Below are 21,242 nucleotides of genomic sequence, written 5' to 3'. Positions count from 1 at the left end.
CCTCCCTTTTTTCGCATCCACCGTAGATCGATTAGGGCGCGTGTGTCAATGGTCCTTAGGGGGAGCGTGGAACACGTGAGGGTGTATTTGGGTTTTGTTATTGTATTTTCGTCATTTTTAAATAAGAATGTGTTATCTCTAGATCTACTTTTAATAGCGATCTGTAGGATGAAGTTTTATTTGTTTTCTTAGGTTTTGTTTTCACGAACCCTTAAGAATGACAGAATTGGTTTCTGGTCGGTCTTTTGTTTTTTTATGGTTCATTTTCTGGAAGCAAACCATAGATCGATGACGGAGGAGATATCGAGCATAAATAAGAATTGTCACTATGGTAAAGGTAGGGAATGCGATTGCGATTGATAAAGCACTAGTAGCGGAGATAAAGTTAAGAATCAAGGACCTAGCAGCGGATCGAAATTTGTTGTAGATCTGAAACTGATTAAGATGGTGACTTTTTATACATATTGTTTTATAATAGCCCGATAGGCTATTGTATATGTCACAGATAATATTTGAGTTGTGAAAATTTCAAATTATATCTTTGGCATTGTAGGAAGCATTTTGCCCCATTTGATTGTTATATTAATAAAGAGATAATTTGTCAAAAAAAAAGGGTAACAAAATATATATGGTTATTAATTAAAGTGATATAGTATTAATACATATCACGTTTTCAATATTGTAGGAATATTAATCCATATGTGTTATCTTAGTCTTAAGTATATTGTATTTTTTAAAAAATAAGTGATCATATAATTTTTTTCTTTTATTATTTTCAATATATTTTCTTGACATGTCAAATGTAACCCGTCAATAATTTCTTGACGTGTCACATTTTGACACGTCAATAATTATTGACGTGGCATTTTGGCACGTCAATAATTATTAACGTGTCATTATTTCACACGTAAAAAATTAATTAATTAATAATATTAATTATTTGTTTTAAAAAAAATTAGATAACAAAATTTAATTGGTAACTATATTAGGTAAAAAAATTTAATTGGTATATGCGTAATATATATATGTATAATTGGTATGTGGTTATTAATTAATATTAGATAACAAAATATATATGGCTATTAATTAATAATAAAAATTATGCAATGCTTTCACTATATATGATTATTATATATATGTGCTTTATATTCTTTAATTTATGGTTATTAATTAATACTAGGTAACAAAATATATATGGTTATTAATTAATAATAAAAATTATGCAATGCTTTCACTATATATATATATATATATATATATGTGTGTGTGTGTGTGCGCGCGCCTTAATTTGTATTATTTAATTTATTTGGAAATAATTAATATTAGGTAACAAAATTTTCTTGATATGTCAAATTTGACACGTCAATAATTTTTTGAAGTGTCAAATGTTGGCATGTCACTAAAAAAAAAATGGAGATGTCTCTCTTAATTCAACTTTTTCCCTCCCTATTATTTATCCTTTTCCTCTTTTATTTCCCCCACACTCTCTCTCTCCTCTCTCAATCTCCCTCTTCTCTCTCTGCACCGCTAGCTCTCAGATGGGACAAGAGAAAAGCAGAAGCAGCAGATGGGAAGAAGAAAAAGAAAAGGAGAAGAGAAAAAGAAGAAGCCGCACAAGAAAAGCAGAAGAAAAAGAAAAGGAGAAGAGAAGAAGAAGAGAAGCAGAAGAAGAAGAAAAAAAAAAAAAGATGAGAGAAGAAGAAGATTAGAGAATATAAGAAGATTTTTTGGGTTTTTGAAGAGTTTTTGGGTTTTTGATTTTTCAGGTTGATTTTTTGATTTTTTTGGGTTTGGGTTTTTAAAAATAGAGGAAAGAAGAGAGAAAGCGAGAAAAGGAGAGAATGGCATCCATGGAGAAATGAAGGAAGGGAGTTGAGAGAGAGGGAGAGCTGGATAAATGAAATTGGTGAAAAAAATTAATATATATATATTAATTGAAAAATAATTTAAATTAATAGATTTTTTAATTGAACAAAAAGAAAAAAATTTTAAAAAAGAAAAATTATTTTTTTAATAATTTTTTAAAATTTAATTTTTTGACGTGTCAGAAAATGACACGTCATGAAATTTTTTTGAAAAATTATTATTATTTTAAATAATTTTTTAAAATTTATTGACGTGTTAATTTTAATATGTCAGAAAAATTAACACATCAGAAAATTTTCTGACGTATCAATTTCTGACATGTCATGAAATTTTTTTGACGTGTCACTTTTTGATACGTCAAAAATTATTGACATGTTAAAAGTGACACGTCAGAAAATTTCCATTTCTGACACCCAAAATTTGAATGCTCGACACACGTCAAAAATACCACGTCAATAAAATTTTCTGACGTGTCAGACCACGTAACACGTCAAAAATTGCATGTCAGGAAAAAAATACAATTTTTGTAGTGTAATGACACATCTTCAGTGTCCACTTTTAAAGTGGACGCTATTGATATATCATTAGCGTCCACTATGTGTGGATGCTGTAAATGTTGTAGTTTTATTTGTTTTTTATTTATTTTGTTTTTCTACTAGACCATTAGAGTCCACTAAATTGGACCCTAAAGACTTGTCTTTAGCGTCCACTATGTGTGGACGCTGTTGGGCTTTTAGTTTAAATTGTTTTTTATTTTTTTATTTTTGTACAAGCGCTTTAGCGTCCACTTTAGTGGACACTAATGCTCCATTATTAATGTCTACTGTCATAATGGACGCTAATAATATATCATCAGCGTCGACTTTTAGTGGATGCTGTTGAGCTTTTAGTTTAATTTGTTTTTTATTTTTTGTATTTTTGTGCAAGAGCTTTAGCATCCACCTTGTGGATGGTAATGATCCATCATCAGCGTCCACTTTCAAAGTGGACGCTATTGAGGACTATTAATTTATTTTTATTTTTATTGTTATATAGGACTATTAGCGTCCACTTTTAGTGGACGCTGATACTAAACTATGAGCGTTGACACATGTCAACGTTAATAGTTATTTTGTCGCCGCTAATAGTTTTCCCGCCTATGGTATAATTTCCACTGGTATATTAGCGTCGACGTAATAACGTCCACTATAAAGCTGACGCTAATATTTATCTTTTGGGTCGACTATTAGCGTCCACTGCAAGGTGGACACTAATACTCACATATTAGCATCGACTTTTGAGAGTCGACGCTAATATGTGAGCATTAGCATCGACTGCGTAGTCGCGCCTAATAAGTCGCTTCTGATGAGTAGATTTCTTGTAGTGACGAGAGGAGCGACCATTAGGGGATAGGCTAGCACTAGTGCACTTCATTGATATTTGACGTGTATGTACATTGTAACTTAATGTTGAATTTGGATTGGTAATATTACTGCTCTCTTTTGATGAAGATGAAGATTTTGCTTGACGTACCTTCATCAATTGATCAAATCTGGAGTTCATGGCTGTGAATAAGTCCCGCATATCACGCATCGATGAACTCAAATTTGCCTTTAAACGATCAAGCCTTTGATCGACATAGGAAGATGGTGGTGAAGCCATTGCTGTCTCTGATACCAAGTTGTTATGAACATAGGGATAAATTAGGTTTTAAGGGAACCTAAATTTTAGATTTTAAAGGAACCTACACCTTTTAAACACAATATTTGTGATTCATCTTTTCATACCTTTATTCATAGCATAACCCTTTTAAGTATAGGATTCATTACATATTACATAAGAGAGCTAGAGCTATGTCAACAGCTCTTATTGGAATATAAACTAGGACTAAGTTATCAAGACTCTTATATGAAAATAAAGACTAATCTAAATAAAATAAAACACCGAGAGAGATAGGCAAATATTTTATTCTCCAAATCAAAGGAATCGTAAAATTCATTCCCCCTTGAAAACGTCGTTGTTCTCAAGGACGAAATCTGAAAAGCGAAAAATAAAATCAGCCATTGTCGAATAACATTTCTTCTTCCACACGTTCCTCATCAATTACTTTTGAACTCTTCTTTTGCTTCTGGATTGGGTTATGTAGCTTGAACATGCTTCCTTGTATCTTTTGGTATAATGCTACCTTGAAATTCCATTGATGGTGTTGATGTTTGATCCCCTGGTTGTGAGAACCTTCTCTACGTGGATGTGCTTTATCTCTGCGGTTCCTAAACGAGTTGCGCCGTGGCGAATGATTATTAACACTATGGATTTTTTACCCAATTTTGCTCCTTTCTATATGTTCCTTCAGTGAAGGATTGTTTAGAGCCATCTCAATCACCAAGCCTATTGGCTCTTGCTACTTACGAGAGGAGCCACCATTAGAGGATGGGCTTGCACTAGTGCACTTCATTGATGTTTGACGTGTAGATACATTGTGACTTACTATAGAATTTGGATTGGCAATATTATTGCTCTGTTTCGGTGAAGATGAAGATTTTATTTGACGTACCTTCATCAGTTGATCAAATTTGGAGTTCATGGTTGCGAATAAGTCCCGCATATCAAGCATCGCTTGACTCAAATTTGCCTCCAAACAATCAAGCCTTTGATCGACATTGGAAGATGGTGGGCACTCCGCCAACATATACTAGACACCTGTCTTGTCTATTGTATCCAGAGCCGTCTCGTGTCAGGCCACTGGCTCCATACACGTGACACGTCACAGCTCGCAGCTATGACCTAAGCATCTCGCGAGTCTCGACTTGCAGATTGAGAAAATGTGAGCCCCTCCACTACTCGAATCAGCTATTATAAATAGCCGGAACGATGCAACATGTAAGGGATCTGAAATTTTACAATTTAAGAATCAAAGTTTTCTCCCTCCGGCCCGCTGCGGCAAGCTCTTGTGTCTAATTTGCTGTCTGTTTTGCAGGTCGAGTCCCTCGCCTACCTAGAGCTGTTCTAGTACCGTATCCACCTGGAATTGTTCCAACAATACTGTTTGTCATAACTTCATGGAAGGATAGGAAAAGGCCCCCAAACTAGAAAGTTTGCTTGCAAGGTTCTTCGGTTCATAAGAAACCCTTTCTCTGTTCCAACTAGCATATGCCTCCACCAGCTTTGCTGGGGGTCTGCGATTGGGAGTGCGTTTGGGAGTGCGTTTTTTTAAAAATAATCTGCGATTTTAAACAAAATCGCAACTTTAGGGTGTTTGGAATTGCGATTTTAAAAACTCAAATTTTAAAATCGCAAAAAAATCTGCGATTTCCTTAAGCTGATTAGATGTTGCTTATTTGAAAAAGTGCGAATTTAAAACAAAATAACGATTTCTATTAAAAAGATATTTGACGCAATAGTTACCTTTTTTAGAACGGGAATGAAAAAAATACCAAGAATACTCACCTAAAATATATTAAAACCCTTTTTTTTTTCTTCATTCTCTCTGTTTTGTTCATCCTTATTGGTAATTTGGTCATGAAACCGCAATTATATGCTAATGTTATCCAAACACTCAATTGATAAAAAAAATACTTTTTAGTATGTTTTACCAAATGCCTGTGTGATTTTAAAAAGTAGCGATTTTAAAAATGCAATTTTCAAAAACGCAATTTTTAAAATCGCACTTATTGAAATCGCACTCTCAAACGGGTAAGGGTCCATTTGGGATTGCGATTTCAATAAGTGGGATTTTAAAAATAACGTTTTTAAAAATAGCATTTTTGAAATTGCTACTTTTTAAAATCGTAAAGACGTTTGGTAAAACATGTTAAAAAGTACTTTTTTATTAAATATTTGTTATGCGAATTCATGATTTTGGTTTAAATTCGCACTTTTTCAAATAATCACTCCATAACTTGCTTATTAAAATCGCAGATTTTTTTTCCTATTTTAAATTAAGTGCTTTTTAAATCGCAATGTCAAACGCCTTACATTTTGCAATATATTTTAAAAACGCAGATTATTTGCACAAGGTCCTTTAGAACTTTCGTTGTTTTTAGGATGGAGTTGAGAAATTGGAGTAATGAAAACTGCAAAGGCATTTGTTATGTTTTCAAATAAGATTGTCCATCTGTATATAATAGATAAGTAAATTCACCATTGAATATGCTAGACCACATATAGGTCTCACAGATTCAATGGTAAATTTATAAAAAAGATGGACAAGAGATATGCAAGAGATGGATATGTAACACTTCTCTTCAACTAAAATAATTGTAACCATCCAGATTTTCGGGATCTTAAAATTTGATTATAATATTTTATAGACAAATAATAATTTCTTAGGTATTTAAAGAAATATGTGAATATTTATGGAGATAAATATTAATTGGTGGAAATGCTAATTCATAAGCTCTGATTTTTTTTTTTTTTTTTTTTTTTTTTTTTTTTTTTAAGGAACTATAGCTGTACAAATCAAGACGACATCCTTAGATGGAGGGGAACAAAAAATGGTGTTTTTTCGGTCAAGAGTGCTTATCATTTGCAAAAGGAGAGGGAATTTGCAACTATGGCCGGAACCTCATCACCAGGGGGGGTTGATAAAATCTGGAAGAGGATTTGGAGTTTGCCGGTTCCTAATGTGGAAAAGAATTTTTTATGGCGTGCGTGTAATGACATTCTTCCCACCCGTGAGAATTTATGTAGGAGACAGATTCTTACGGATCCCTCATGCCCTTTGTGTGGTTTAGAAGTGGAGTCTGGATTCCACATCCTATGGCAGTGTCCGTCGGCTATGGATGTGTGGAGTATGGGCAACATTATTTTCCAGAAAAGCATCTTCACTGGTCCGGGGTTCATGCAGGTTGTGGAGGGTCTCTTTAACAAATGTAATCAAGAGGAGATGGTGCAGTTTGTGGGCTTGGCGCGGCGAATTTGGTTACGGAGGAATGATGTCATTCATGGCGGGTTTTTCTCACATCCAAATATCTTTCTGCAGAATACCGCAAAAGCTGTTCGAGAATTTTCTTTGGCTCAGACAAGGGGGGAGCAGTGTCCATCTCCGTGTGAGGTTCCATTTGTTCAAGTCTGGAAAGCTCCGGCGCCGGACTGGTGCAAGGGGAATTGGGATGCTGCGGTGGAGCAGGATTCTGGTAGGATGGGTTTGGGAGTGGTGGTGCGTGATTCCCGAGGAAATTTGATGGCGGTGCGGTGTGCAGCACGAACGAGGAACCTTGCCCCGGCAGGTGCTGAAGCTTTGGCTTTGTTACTTGCCATCCAGTTGTGCCGCGAGTTGGGTTGCCCCAACGTCCATTTGGAAGGTGATGCCAAAGGGGTTATTGATGTGGTAAATTCCATGGAAGCTGATAGGAGTTGGATGGGGCACATGATTGACGACATAAAAATGGAGTTGCAGGTGTTCGGTCACTGGCAGCTTACTTTGGTGAAACGTGAAGGCAACAAAGTGGCTCACAATCTAGCTAAGTATGCTCTGATGAATTGTATTTCTGAAACTTGGCATGGTATGCCTCCTACTTGTATTCATGAACCATTATTACTAGAGCAATCTGCTCTAGTTTTGTGATTTTCTAATGAGAAGTAACTATCTTTGCTCAAAAAAAAAAAAAAAAAAAAATAGCATAATTAAAGATATTGGCCATCAACTATTTATGATAGTGAGGACAAATTTTTTCTTAGCAGTCTTGTGTATAAATATTAAGGGAAATGCTACGTCACTTCTCCTGGCGTTCTCCTAATCTTTTTTTTTTTTTTTTTTTGAGTAAAATTCAGTGCAGTTTTATTGAATCAAAATCAGAGAACACAGAACATTGCATTTTGCCTCAAGAATATTCCGAATACAATCTGGAGGATCATTACACCAAACCATATCCATCTGTTCTTTTACCGCCTTGTTAGCTAAAACATGAGCAACCCGATTGACTTGACATGGAGCAAAGCCCAGCTCCCAGCAAAGAAATACTGCTAAAGCAAGCTGAATATCAGCCTCTAGGTGACCTCGGCAACTGTCATCAAGTTCCGTAGAGTTTACTGCGTCCACCAGCATTTTTGCATCGCTCTCCAATACCAGTTTCTGAATCCCCGCTTCTTTGCACAGGTTGATAGCCATCAACGCAACCCAAGCTTCCGCCGATGTAGGATCCACATAACCTTGACATGATAGACTCTTTGCTGCACACATATTCCCCCTGATGGTCAAGTATAACTGCCCCTAGTCCCAACCTCCCATTTTTCCTATCAACCCTTGTGTCCTAGTTCACCTTATACCAGCCTTGGGAAGGTGCCTTCCATATTGGGGCCGTAACAGTGTTGGATGGGAGTCTCTCACTATTCAGTACTGGCTCGATACTGAGGAAAACCTCCACTCCCCGTAAAGCTTGCTGCAAAACAAACTTAGGGTGTAGAAAGGACCCTCCGTGGATTACCTCATTCCGTCTATGCCAAATCCATCTGGCTATTCCCACAAATTGTTGAAAGGCCAAGGTGGAGCACTTCTAATACATATCTTCCACGACCTGGCAGAATGATGGGCCAGTGGAGGAGCTCTTCTGAAAAATAGCATTCCCAACGCTCCAAACGTCCCTTGCCAAAGGGCATTGCCACAAAATGTGCAATGTAGTTTCAACCTCAAGTTCACAGATCGGGCACCTGGATTCATAAATAATTTTACGGCAACAAAGGTTATCTCGAGTAGGTAGAATATCGTGACATGCACGCCACGAGAAATTCTTCTTCACGTTCGGAGTATTAAGTTTCCACAAATTATGTCAGATGTCACTTGTTCTAGAACGAGATGAACCTTCTGCCTTAGCAGCCAGCTGATGTTCTTTTTGGAGATGATAAGCACTCTTCACCGAAAACACCCCTGCAACCGTTCCTCTCCAAATAAGTTTATCCTCCTAGTTGAGTGGCTAATGGGAAGTGTCAGGATAGCATCAATCTCCTCTTTTGAAAAAAATATGTTGCAGTAGTGGCTGATTCCACCATCTCATCTCCGCATCTATGAGTTGGTTAACAGTAGCAGCTGGGTCAAGCACCTTTGGAGGTGATTGCACTTTGAAAGTAGAGGGGTTGGGATCCATCGGTCGTCCCAAATTTGCACAGATCTCCCATTTCCAATCCTTCAAATCAAGCCTTCATGGATTAGATCACTAGCACTTTGGATACTCTTCCAATCAAATGAAGGTGTACGCCCTAGCGGAGCCTCAAGCACCGAACTCTCGGGATGATACTTCGCTTTTATAATCCTTGCTATTAGGCTATCGGGTGTTTTCCACATTCTCCAAATTTGCTTCGACAAAAGACCTTTATTAAAGCAAGAAAATTCACGAAAACCTATCCCTCCACACGCCTGCGAGAGGCCCAATTTATCTTAATTTATCCAATGTACTCGATGCTTCTTCTCCTTATGGCCCCAAAAAGACTTCTTCATCAAAGAATTGATCACCGCCTTCAACAAGATTTCCTTCCCTGCTTGTGACAAGAACTTGAGCTTCAAATCTTGGAGGCGTTTCCAAACTCTATCCCTAATACTCTTAAAAGCTGTTGTTCTTGAACGTCCCACAAGTGCTAGCAATCCCAAATAAGTATCATAGCGTTGTGTAGAGTACATCCCTGCTACTCCCTGAATTAAATATTTTATGTCATTGGAGGTGTTTCTACTGAAGAAGATGCTAGTTTTATTGGTATTCATTTTTTGTCCGGACACTACTATGGCCCTGCAAAAGAGTAGGTTGTCGTCTACGAAGAAAAGATGGCTTAACTCCGGGCCCTGCTTTGAAGTGGGCACTCTAGTTAGTAACCCCTCCCTACGTGCCTGTTACAACATAGAACTCAATGCCTTTGCACGTATAAGGAAAAGGTAAGGTGAAATGGGGTCTCCTTGGCGAAGACCCCTCGAAGGGGTAATCAGCCCATAAGGAGAACCATTTACAATAATAGAATACCAAACCAATTTAACACACATTACGGTGAGAGAAATTCACCGTTCATCAAACCCCAACCTTCGCATAACTGCCTCCAAAAACCTTCACTCTACGCGATCATAGGCCTTGCTCATATCGAGCTTTATGGCCATGTATCCCTTCCTCCCCCACATACCGGTATGCATCATGTGTAGTATTTCATAAGCCGCAAGGACATTATCTGTGATAAGCCATCCCAGAAGAAAAGCACTTTCGGATTGATCAATAATAAGAGGTAGAATCCGTTTGAGTTTATTGGCTATGACCTTGGAGATAAGCTTATATAAAACATTACATAAACTTATGGGTCTAAAGTCCATTACACTCAGTCATATTCAAATCAAGAGGCATTTCCCCTGAGTTAATAATATCCAGAATAACACTACATACCTCATCTCCCATGATGGACCAATTTTTCTGAAAAAAAGCATGCATTGAGTCCATCCAGACCCGGTGCTTCGAGGGGTGCCATTTGGAAAAGAGCAGTTGTAATTTCATCTGCTGTGAATGGCTTTGTAAGCTCAAGATTCATCCCAGCTGAAACTCGGCAACCTAGGGGCTGGATACATGGACTAAGCTCACCATTCGGTCCACTTGAAAATAAATTGGATAAATATTTCACAAAGGCCTCTCCTACGTCATCAGGTGAAATCCATTCCAGCCCACTTTCATCCTTAATAAACTCTACATGGTTTATCCTGCGTTTTGCATTAACACAAGCATGATAATACTTGGAATTGCGATCCCCATACTTAAGCCATTCCTCCTTCGGCCTTTGTTTTCACCACATCTCCTCCTTATCCAAAAGACCCTGTAATTTCAACTGAGTCTTTTTAACTTCTGTTTCAGCCCATTGATCCTCCCTCGCCTGCAGCTCTACCAGCTGTTTTTGCATTTTTGGAGATTTCTGCTTTTGTGCCATCCTGTGTTTTCTTCTTCCATTGGGTCAACTTCTTCCATTGTGCCATCCTGTATTTTCTTCTTCCATTGTTCTCCTAATCTTAGATGCATATTATTTTCTAAAAAACGGGTGAGAGAAATAGGAAACACTTTAATTATTTACTTATTATAATTGGAGGCGTTAATTAAGAGTGTTAAACCACAATTAAATCTTTATTCAGTTTTTTAGGAAATAAATCTTTATTATCCATTATTATTTGAAGGCCTTATTAAATTGGGAGTCTTAGAAAACAAGTAATGATTTAAGGACAACTAGACTCTCTCATCTTTTTCAGAGAGAGCTAATGCTAGTTGGGTATTTTGGTTTGACACAGCTTCACACCCAAAAAGAAGTAAGCTACGTCTGGGTTAAACATGGAGATGGAAGTCTACTTTTGTTTCTTAGATGTAACGTGGTTTTTAAAATCATTAATAGATCAAAATTCAAACAATGATAATTTCAAATTCAATAGCAATTTTAAAAGCCACATCAAATTTGAGAGGAGTTTATGAGGACTCTAGTCATCCTTAATTATATCATTACTCCTTAGACAACTACTTAATTTGGGATTAGAATTTTGGGATTAGAATTCTCTATAATTTCAAGAAAATTTTTGATTCTCAAATTACAAAACGGGAAAACCTTACTTACCTCATGAATTGTCACCCCTTTTGAAATGTCCCCCTTAAAATTCAAAACCACTAAATTTAGTGTATCGAACCTTTAATTTTTTTCAATGTCCCCCTCTGTTAAGATTTTTCTTTAAATCCCAACAAAATTTCCTAAAAGACATAAATTTCCTCCAAACCGGTTTAGAGGAAATATCCTTCAACCCATATAAAATGGAACCAAGTATCTAAGCATTTAACTTGCACATTAAATATTAAAGGTTATTAATAGCAGTTTATTAACTAAGGTTAACTTTTTTTTTTTTTTTTTTGGTTAAACATTAGACGAACGTTTTCTTTTTTCACCAAGGTTAGAACTAACATTAAAAAGTGAAGACCTGACGTTGGATTAGATAAGAAACCAAAAAAAAAAAAAAAGGGTTAGAACTAACATTGGCTTAGAAAAAAAAAAAAAAAAATCACATCTAAACATCCATTAAAAATAAAAGTGATGAAATTTTTTTTTTTTTTTAAAAAAAATCGAAGTCTTAAAAAAAATACAACAAAATTAGATAACTCTCTCTTAATGGGATAAATGAATAGTGAAAAAAAAAAAAAATTACAACAACATTAGATAACTCATTGTTAAGAGTAATTCTAGGTACCATCTTTTTATCTTCCTAAAGCTGATGTGGCTTTCAAAATCACCATTTGATCAAAATTCAAGTATGATTCATCTAAAATTTAATGGTGATTTTAAAAGCCACATTAGCTTTAGGATGATTTTTGGAGGATAAAAAAATGGTACCTAGCATTACTACACTGTTAATGGGATAAATAAATAGTTTAAATAAAAATACAACAACGTTAGATAACTCGCTGTTAATGGGATAAATGAATAGTTTAAATAAAAAATTCAAAATGTTAGATAACTCTCTGTGAATGGGATAACTGAATAGAGATTAAAATTAATCAAATTATTATCCAAAACACGAAGATTAATTGTTAAAATATAAAGAAGAGTACCTTAATATGATAGCTGTTTTTATGTATATGCTAAAAAATTCTGATCACATATGCCTTCTTCTCCTAAAACAATAGTCTTTCAGCCACATATGCAGAGAACTTGAGAAACAGAGAGAAAAATGTATGCTTCTGATATGACTCATCAACTTCACTTTGTTTAGGTTTACTAAAATTTTCTAACCTTGTTTAGAGGTGATTTTTTTATTTTTTATTTTTTCTTCTTTTAAACGTTACTTCTAACCCCCCACCCCCCTTTTTTAATTTTTTTTTTTATTTAATCCACGTCAGGTCTTCACTTTTTAACATTAGTTCTAACCTTAGTGAAAAAAACAAAAGGTTAGTCTAACGTTTAACCAAAAAAAAAAAGGTTAACCTTAGTAAATTGCTATTAATGACATTTTATATTTAATGTGCATATTAAATGCTTAGACACTTGGCATAATTTTATATGGGTTGAAGGATATTTCCTCCAAATCGGTTTGGAGGAAATTTCTGTCATTTTGACGCCAGGCAGAACTAGAATTGTTCTGATAGCGTATAAAAGCAGCAGAAACTAAGATTTGAAGATAGAAAAGGGAATTCAGGAATAGAGAAAATAACAAATAGGGAAGAGAAAATCCCTAAGTGCCCCAAATAAGTAAATACAGAAATAACTCTGAAAGACTTAAATTTAATTGATAGTATAAACTGGATTGAAACATAACAAAGACTAGATACCTTTATATAGGCTAGGCACCTCATAAATTAGCAAGGAAAATAAAAAGCACACCTAATTGGAAAAGGAAAACAAATCCTAATAGGAAAGGAAAAACTCAATCCTTATTGAAAAAGGAGACCTAAAGCATAAATAATAAATCTACTTTATTATTATTATTATTATTATTATTCTCCTGCATCAATCTCCCCGGGTTGGAAAGAACTCGTTCTCGAGTTCAAGTCGTCTTTGTCTGCATCAACAAAACTTGGAGTCAAATGCTTCACATTGAACACATCAGAGGTCTTTAAATGACCTGGAAAACGTAGTCGGTATGCATTGTCATTTATCTTTTGCAGAATCTCACAAGGCCCAATTTTCCTCTCTCGTAGCTTGTTATACTCACCAACAGGGAAATAATCACATGTGAGTACAGCCCAAACTAAATCACCAACCTCAAAAGTTACCTTGCGTCTATGGTTGTCGGATTGTGCTTTGTACTTAACATTGCTATCTTCTATTGCTTTCTTGACCTAGTCATGAACTCCTCAGAGATAATCCGTCATTTCATCAGCCTTAATACTCAATCAACCAATACGGGGAATAGGTGTGAGGTCAAGCACTCTCGATGGGTTTTGCCCATACACGATCTCAAAAGGGCTCAACTGAGTCATTCTATTCTTGGATTGGTTGTAAGCAAACTCTGCTTGTGACAAAGCCAGGTCCCACTGCTTTGACTTATTTCCAGCTAAACTCCTTAAAAAATTCCACAAGCTTTGATTTACCACCTCAGTTTGACCATCTGTTTGGGGGTGGTAGGCACTGCTAAAATTAAGCTTGGTCCCTATCTTTTCCCATAGGCTCTTCCAAAAATGGCTCATGAATTTTGTATCTCTGTCCGATGTAATAGATCTTGGAACCCCATGCAAGCAAACAATCTCCCGAAAATACAAGTGAGCAATTCAGGCGGCATCCATCGTCTTCCGGCGAGCAACAAAATGGGCCATCTTGGAAAATCGATCAATCACCACAAGAATAGAATCCATGCTCCTTTGAGTGTGAGGTAACCCCAAAACAAAATCCATGCTGACGTCAAGCCATGGGCCACCGGGCACTGGTAATGGGGTGTATAGACCCGCATTTGTGAGGGTCCCCTTAGACCTTTGACAAATAAAACACCGTTCCACGTAACGTGTCACATCACTAGTTAGCTTTGGCCAATAATAGTCTGATGAGACCAATGCCAAGGTTTTGTCTCGCTCAAAGTGACTTTCTCCATGCAACTCTCGTATTATTTGCTCCCTCAATGAACTATCCGGAATGCATAGCTGTAAACCTCAAAAGAGATAACCATTAAGAGTAACATAATCACTGCGCTTACCTACAAATACCTCAGTAAATATCTTCCTGAATGAAGGATCTTCCGAATACAACTCTCGGAAACTGTCAAAACTTTGGTCTGCATAGTAGTAAGGAGTGCAACCCTCCTATTCAGAGCATCAGCAACTTGATTCAAATTCCCTGATTGGTGTCGTAAAGAAAAAGTGAACTCCTGAAGGTAAGCAACCCATTTGGCATGTCTGCGACTAAGCTTTTGTTGGCCATTGATATACTTGAGAGCCTCATGGTAAGTGATAAGGATGAACTCCTTCTACACCAGGTAATGACGCCAATGTTTCAAAGATTGTACAATGGCATAAAACTCCAAGTCATAGGTGGAATAGTTCTTCTTAGACCCCGACAACTTTTCACTGAAAAATGCAATTGGACGTCCCTCTTGGCTTAGGACACCTCCAATGCCAACGCCAAATGCATCACAATTAACTTCGAAAATCTTCTCGAAGTCTGGAAGAGCAAGAACAGGTGCTTCTATCATTTTCTTCTTCACCAATTGAAAGCTTGCATCAGCTTCTTTAGTCCACTAAAAAGTCCGACCCTTTAAGCACTCCGTGATTGGTGCAATCAATGTACTGAAATTTCGGATGAATCGTCGATAGAATGATGCCAATCCGTGAAACTTTGGACATCATGTAGGCTCTTGGGTGTTGGCCATTCTAGAATTGCTGTCATCTTAGACTGATCTGCATGAACACCATCAATAGACACAACATATCCAAGGAAAGTGACAGTAGTAGTAAGAAAGGAACACTTCTTCCGATTGACATATAGACACTCTTTTCGTAGCATGTCAATAACCTCCTTGAGGATGTTTTAGGTGTGTCTCCTGTGAGGAGCTATAGATTAGCATATCGTCAAAGTACACAACAACGAACTTCCCCATGTAAGGCCGCAACACCTGATGCATGAACCTCATGAATGTATTGGGAGCGTTGGATAGCCCAAAAGGCATGACCATCCACTCATACAACCCATGATGCGTTTTGAAAGCTATTTTCCACTCATCTCCAGGCCTGATTCTGATCTGGTGATACCCGCTTTTAAGGTCAATTTTGGAAAAAACCTTAGAACTTGCTAACTGATCTAGCATGTCATCTAAGCGAGGAATCGGGAATCTATATGTCACCGTGATTCGATTGAAGGCTCGGCTATTGACACACATACGCCACGACCCATCCTTCTTCCGAACTAAGAGAGCAGGAACTGCACATGGACTCATGCTCTCTCGGATGAAACCTCTTTATAGCAACTCTGTCACTTGGCGTTGCAATTCTTTAGATTCCATCGGGCTAAGGTGATAAGCTGGTCAATTGGGCAAGCTTGACCCCGGCACGAGGTCAATGTGTTGTTGTATATCTCTTATGGGTGGTAAACCAAGGGATGGATTCTTTGGCATCAAATCAGCAAACTCCGTAAGCACCTCTTGTAACTCTATGGACACTTCATCATCTACGTTGGCACCTTCTTCACATGGCATCATGGCGTATACAACTCCCTCTTCTTCTGCTTCCTCTAGGAATCAAGACATTGATAAAATATTTGTGCCATTTTCAATCACTGGTCCATGAATGACTCTTTCTCGTTGAGGTGCTAATACCACCTTTTTTCCCTTGATGCTCAAGGTATAGGTATTTCGTCACCCATGCTTCGATCATACTGCCAAGGCCTGCCTAATAATAAATGACATGCATCCATAGACACTACATCGCACCATGCATTATCAAAATATTTTCTACCAATTGAAAAAGAGACCAAACATCTCTTATCTACTGTTACCTCACTCCCTTTTTTTAACCATGACAACTTGTATGGTTTTGGATGGTGATCATTCTTCAGCTAAAGCTTCTTAATTGCTTCATCTGACACCACATTCTCACAACTACCATTATCAATAATAAGCTTGCGAACCTGCTTTACGATTGTGCATGTGGTATGAAAGATATTGGTTCTTAACCAGTCTTCTTTAGAATCATCTTTTAGAGTAAGCAAGCTTTTTCTGACAACAAGAGTTTCGTTCCCATCTCCATACAAAATATCCCCGTCATTGCCTTCATAAAAAATAGGATCTCCGATGTCGACTTGCTCTTCTACTATCTCATCCTCAATCAAGAGATTCTTACTCATTCTGCTAGCAGATTTTCGGCAATCTATCGACCGATGACCAGGCTCCCCACATCTGAAACAACGAATGTTGGAATTGGAACTCTTGCCTTGCGTAGATTGAGGATTAGGACGAGGCTCTTGAGGATGGGTTCCTCGTGTATTTTGATCTCCTCTTGGTGTAGATCTGGTATTATTCCTGGCTTACTGCTTTTCTATAGTCAAGGTACGTTGGTAGGCTTCAGAAACCGTCCAAATTGAGTGGAGACTAAGGACGTATTGTAGGGACTGCCGCAAATCGCCCAGGTACCATGCCACCAACTGCTCTTTAGTCTCCGACAAGTCATTCCGAGCAACCAATTGGTAGAACTCTTCAGTGTAATCATCAACAGATCTCGCACCTTGTCTCAGCATATGAAGTCGCTGAAATAATGTCTATGTATATCCGAAGGGTAAAAAGTGTCCCTTCATCTTCTTCTTCATCTTCTCCCAATCACAAATCTTTGGCTTGCCTTGTCTATCTTGCAATCACTTTAGCTGCTCCCACCAAGCAGATGCACGACCTTTTAGTTTGATGGCGACAAGCTTCACCTTCATATGATTTGGAACCTCCTTATAATCAAAGATCCTCTCTACCTCATGCAGCCAATCAATGAAGCCTTTGGCTTGTAAAGTGCTTGAAAATTCTGGAAGCTCAACTTTGAAGCCTAAGTCTCCATGCCACCAATCCCGAACATGCTGTTCTCGACCTAGAACAGGATTGTGATATGGGTTCTCAAAATTGGATTATGAATTGCGATCATCCATCTCGCGATCCCTCTCCAATTTTTGCGCCACTAGACGCTGGGTTAACTTTGTAACCTGCCTCTCCAAATCTTTAATCGTCACATCTCGTACATGGCGTTCATAGTAGGGGACTTCCTCATTCGGAACCTGCACACGCCAACCACGACCACGACCACGACCACCAGCCATAAAAACTGATGAAAAATTTACTCCAAGAAGACGCTAAGCTCTGATACCAACTGACGCCGGGCAGAACTAGAATTGTTCTGATAGCGTATAAAAGCAGTAGAAACTAAGATTTGAAGATAGAAAAAGGAATTCAAGAAGAGAGAAAATAACAAATAGGGAAGAGAAAATTCCTAAGTACTCCAAATAAATAAATAGAGAAATAATTCTGAAAGACTTAAATTTAATTGATACTATAAACTGGATTGAAAAATAACAAAGACTATATGCCTTTATATAGGCTAGGCACCTCCTAAAGTAACAAGGAAAATAAAAGGCACACCTAATTGGAAAAGGAAAGCAAATCCTAATAGGAAAACAATCCTAATAGGAAAGGAAAAACCCAATCTTTATTGAAAAAGGAAACCTAAAGCATAAATAATAAATCTACTTTATTATTATTATTATTATTCTCATGCATCACATTCCCAAAATACTCTCCCCCTTTTTTTTTAGAAAAACTATTTAATTTTTTTTTGCAAAGATTGAGGCATGGATATTTTTGTGCAAATACCGTTAAATTCGGACCAACGTCTTAATTTTTGATTTTTTTTTTTTTTTAATCCTAAAGCAAATGGGGGGTATTTTGGGTAAATGAAACGGAAAAGTTAACAGAGGGGTGAAATTGCAAACAACTAAAAGATGGATACACTAAATTGAGAGAAATTGAATTTTAGAGTAAATATTGTAAAAGTGATGACATTTGGGGGTTAAGAGAAATTTTCCTTTACAAAATTTATGTTGTTTCTAAGTATCGAATCGCTTAAAAAATCACATCTAGAAAAAATGTTGTATATTATTGAGGCATTCATAAAGAAATGGGGTAACTTTACTTTAGATCCTTGAATTACCACGCGATTTGACAAGCCTCCCCCAAACTTTAAAACCTCTCAATTTGAACCCTTAAACTTTTAATTGCAGTCAATTTGAACCTCTCCGTTGGATTTTAAACGTTAAAGCTGAGACAATGACATTTATACCTCTAACTTTTTTATAAAATTTCAAATTTACTCTTAATTCCGAATTAAAATTTTTTTAAAAAAAGTAAAAAAAAAAAAAAAAATCAGGGATATTTTGGTCTTTTTAGTTATTGTTGTTAGAAGTTAATAGCTAAATCTGACGGATGGGTTCAAATTTACTACAATTGAAATTTTAGAGGTTCAAATAGAGAGGTTTTGAAGCTTGGAGTACTTGTCAAATTGCGTGGTAAGTCTAAAGTGAAGTTACCCCTAAAGAAATTTCTTTCCAAAAGACTTGTTTTTCACTTTTATAGAGACACTTTATTCTTTAAAAAAAAAAAAATTGATTTTAGCTTAATATTTTTTTACAACATAAAAATAAAAAACATAATAAAACTACCCAATTCTCATCTTTAACACGTCACCTTAGAGGTCGTGATTCCCTAATTTGCTTGATTGTATTGACAGTTACGATAGTTGTACCACCATAGTCTGACCTTGCGAGGTAGTTGGGATCATAAACATACAGATTTACTGATTTTTACAGAAAGAAAGATTTATTTGGAATAGTACAGCTCTTTCGTGGGTTTGTCCGTCATTCCAGAAATGGGAAGAACTGCAAGCCCATGGAATAGTTTGACGAAAACTTTGAATGCATTTACATACCAATGCTTTGTTTTTCCAACAAACACTTCATTTATTTTGCAATAATCAACTAACTAATAAACCACAATTTCTAGATAACAATTAAGCTTAATTTGTTCATGGAAGAGGAGGGATGCTTTGTTCATTCCTGAAGAAGTTTCCAGGATCAACCTTCGTCTTAATATTCACCAACCTCAAAAAATTGCCCTTGAAATATTTGACTCCATAAATCCTTCCTTCCCAGTAGCTTTTATTGCCGTTATGGGTGATGCCCAAGTCAAGATCTTTGTAGTTGAAAAATGCTTCTCTTGGATTCTTGGACACAAATGGAGTCATGTATTTGTAAAGCGTTCTCGTCAAGTTTATGTAGTAATCCGTCACCTCGTTCCCGGTCTCATTCCAGTTTGCTGCGTACTGAATCTTGGCTAGATTCCCCGCCCGATGCGGGAACGGAGTTGCCTCCGCCGGAATCTCACCCATTCTTCCGCCGTAGGGATTGAATGTGAGTGCCACCGCCTTCAGCTCAATCAATCTCTTCCAAATAATCTCCAACCCTAGCTTTGAAATTGGGTTCTTCAAATAATCCGATTTCCTCTTCAAGTAAGTTAACGTTTGAGGTATTCGACTGAGCAAAACGTCGTCTGCGGTGCCGAGGGGCAAATTGGTCCAGAAAAGCACGGATTGGAGCCACGTCGTTTCGTTGCAACCCGATTTCTTCAAACCCAATTCTGGGAAGCTCTTGCTCATGACGGAGACAAGTGTTTCGGAGTCTCCGAGGAACATGCCGAGGAATGAAGCCCTGCCGGTGTTATTCCCGTCAGTTCCATTTACCACGTCCAGGATAAGCCTGATGAAAAGGTTGTTATCCAGCTTATCTGCAACATTCATCCACCTAAGCACGATGTCGGTGGCATTCTCTTCCAATCTCTTCTCTACCCGGAAAACAGTTACCGTTTCCGGTATGCGAACGAGGTTGATTTTATAGGAAACGACGACGCCGAAGCTCGCTGCTCCGCCGCCTCGAATAGCCCAAAACAAATCTTCTCCCATGGATTTTCTGTCAAGAAGTCTGCCGTTAACGTCAACTAGCTGCGCATCAACAATGTTATCCACTGTGAGGCCGTACTTTCTCATCATATTGCCGTAACCGCCGCCGCCGAAATGCCCTCCGACACCGACAGTCGGACAAACACCTGCCGGAAAGCCATGTATTTTACTTTTCTCGGCAATTCTGTAGTAAACTTCTCCGAGAGTTGCTCCGGCCTGCACCCAAGCGGTCTCATTTCCCACATCAATGCTAATGTTACGGAGATTGAACATGTCAAGAACAAAGAAGTCGACTTGGGAAACGTACGACACCCCCTCGTAATCATGGCCGCCGCTTCGAATTTTCATCTGCAGGCTATGATTTTGAGCACAAACCACGGCTGCTTGGATATGGGATTCATGCAGAGCAGTGAGAATGAGAAAAGGCTTGTGGGTTGTGGAAGTGTTGAATCGAAGGTTTCGAATGTAAGATTGCAAAACAGAGGAGTAGGAGGAATTGTTGGGAGTATAAATTGCTGGAGAGATTGGGTTAGAGGGCTGAGAGTGGCTCAAAAGGCAGTCAATAAAGGGCGCATAAGAAGAAGAAGAAGAAGAAGAAGAAGGTGATCCAAATGCTTGCCATGAGAATGGGAGTAGAAAGATTGCAAGCAATGAAAGCATTGCTGGCCTTGAAACTCCCATGCTTGCTAACCTTGGATTGTGCTCAGAACGCTTGGGATGGTAATATATATATATGTATACTATATATATACGAAAACAGATAAGAATTCTATATGCATTTTGGCACCTCTAAATTTGACCAAGAAAATTCAAAGCAAAAGAAGGGAAAAGTAAGCTTATTAGAGATTGAGATTTCAATATATATATAATGGAAATTTAATAATTACATATTGGCATCAATTGAAGCACGCGCACAGTTTCCATATCTTTTGAATGCAATGAAAATAGATTGCATGTCAAAATCCTAAAATGGCGTTTGCAACTGCAATTGATGCCGTGTAAACA

The 21,242-nt window shown here is 37.4% G+C and overlaps 1 protein-coding gene and 1 pseudogene across 1 annotated transcript; both read right to left on the bottom strand.

Moving 5' to 3' along the window:
• Positions 1-7,624: 7,624 nt before the first annotated feature.
• Positions 7,625-8,026, bottom strand: LOC148588187 (uncharacterized). The gene has a single exon (XM_088514612.1). It carries the CDS (start codon positions 8,024-8,026, stop codon positions 7,625-7,627), a length of 402 nt encoding a protein of 133 aa, XP_088370738.1.
• Positions 8,027-19,128: 11,102 nt separating this feature from the next.
• Positions 19,129-20,967, bottom strand: LOC132171703 (berberine bridge enzyme-like 8 pseudogene; annotated as a pseudogene).
• Between the last annotated feature and the right edge of the window lie 275 nt (positions 20,968-21,242).

The sequence above is a fragment of the Corylus avellana genome, chromosome 1 (genome assembly GCF_965113065.1).
Source record: "Corylus avellana chromosome 1, dhCorAvel1.hap1.2, whole genome shotgun sequence".
Taxonomy (NCBI): domain Eukaryota; kingdom Viridiplantae; phylum Streptophyta; class Magnoliopsida; order Fagales; family Betulaceae; genus Corylus; species Corylus avellana.
The sequence above is the reverse complement of the archived record's forward strand: the minus strand, read 5'-3'. Positions and strand labels throughout refer to the sequence as shown.

Excerpts from the sequence above, each read along its gene's own strand:
- LOC148588187 (XM_088514612.1), bottom strand. The coding sequence starts at position 8,026 with ATGTGTGCAGCAAAGAGTCTATCATGTCAAGGTTATGTGGATCCTACA.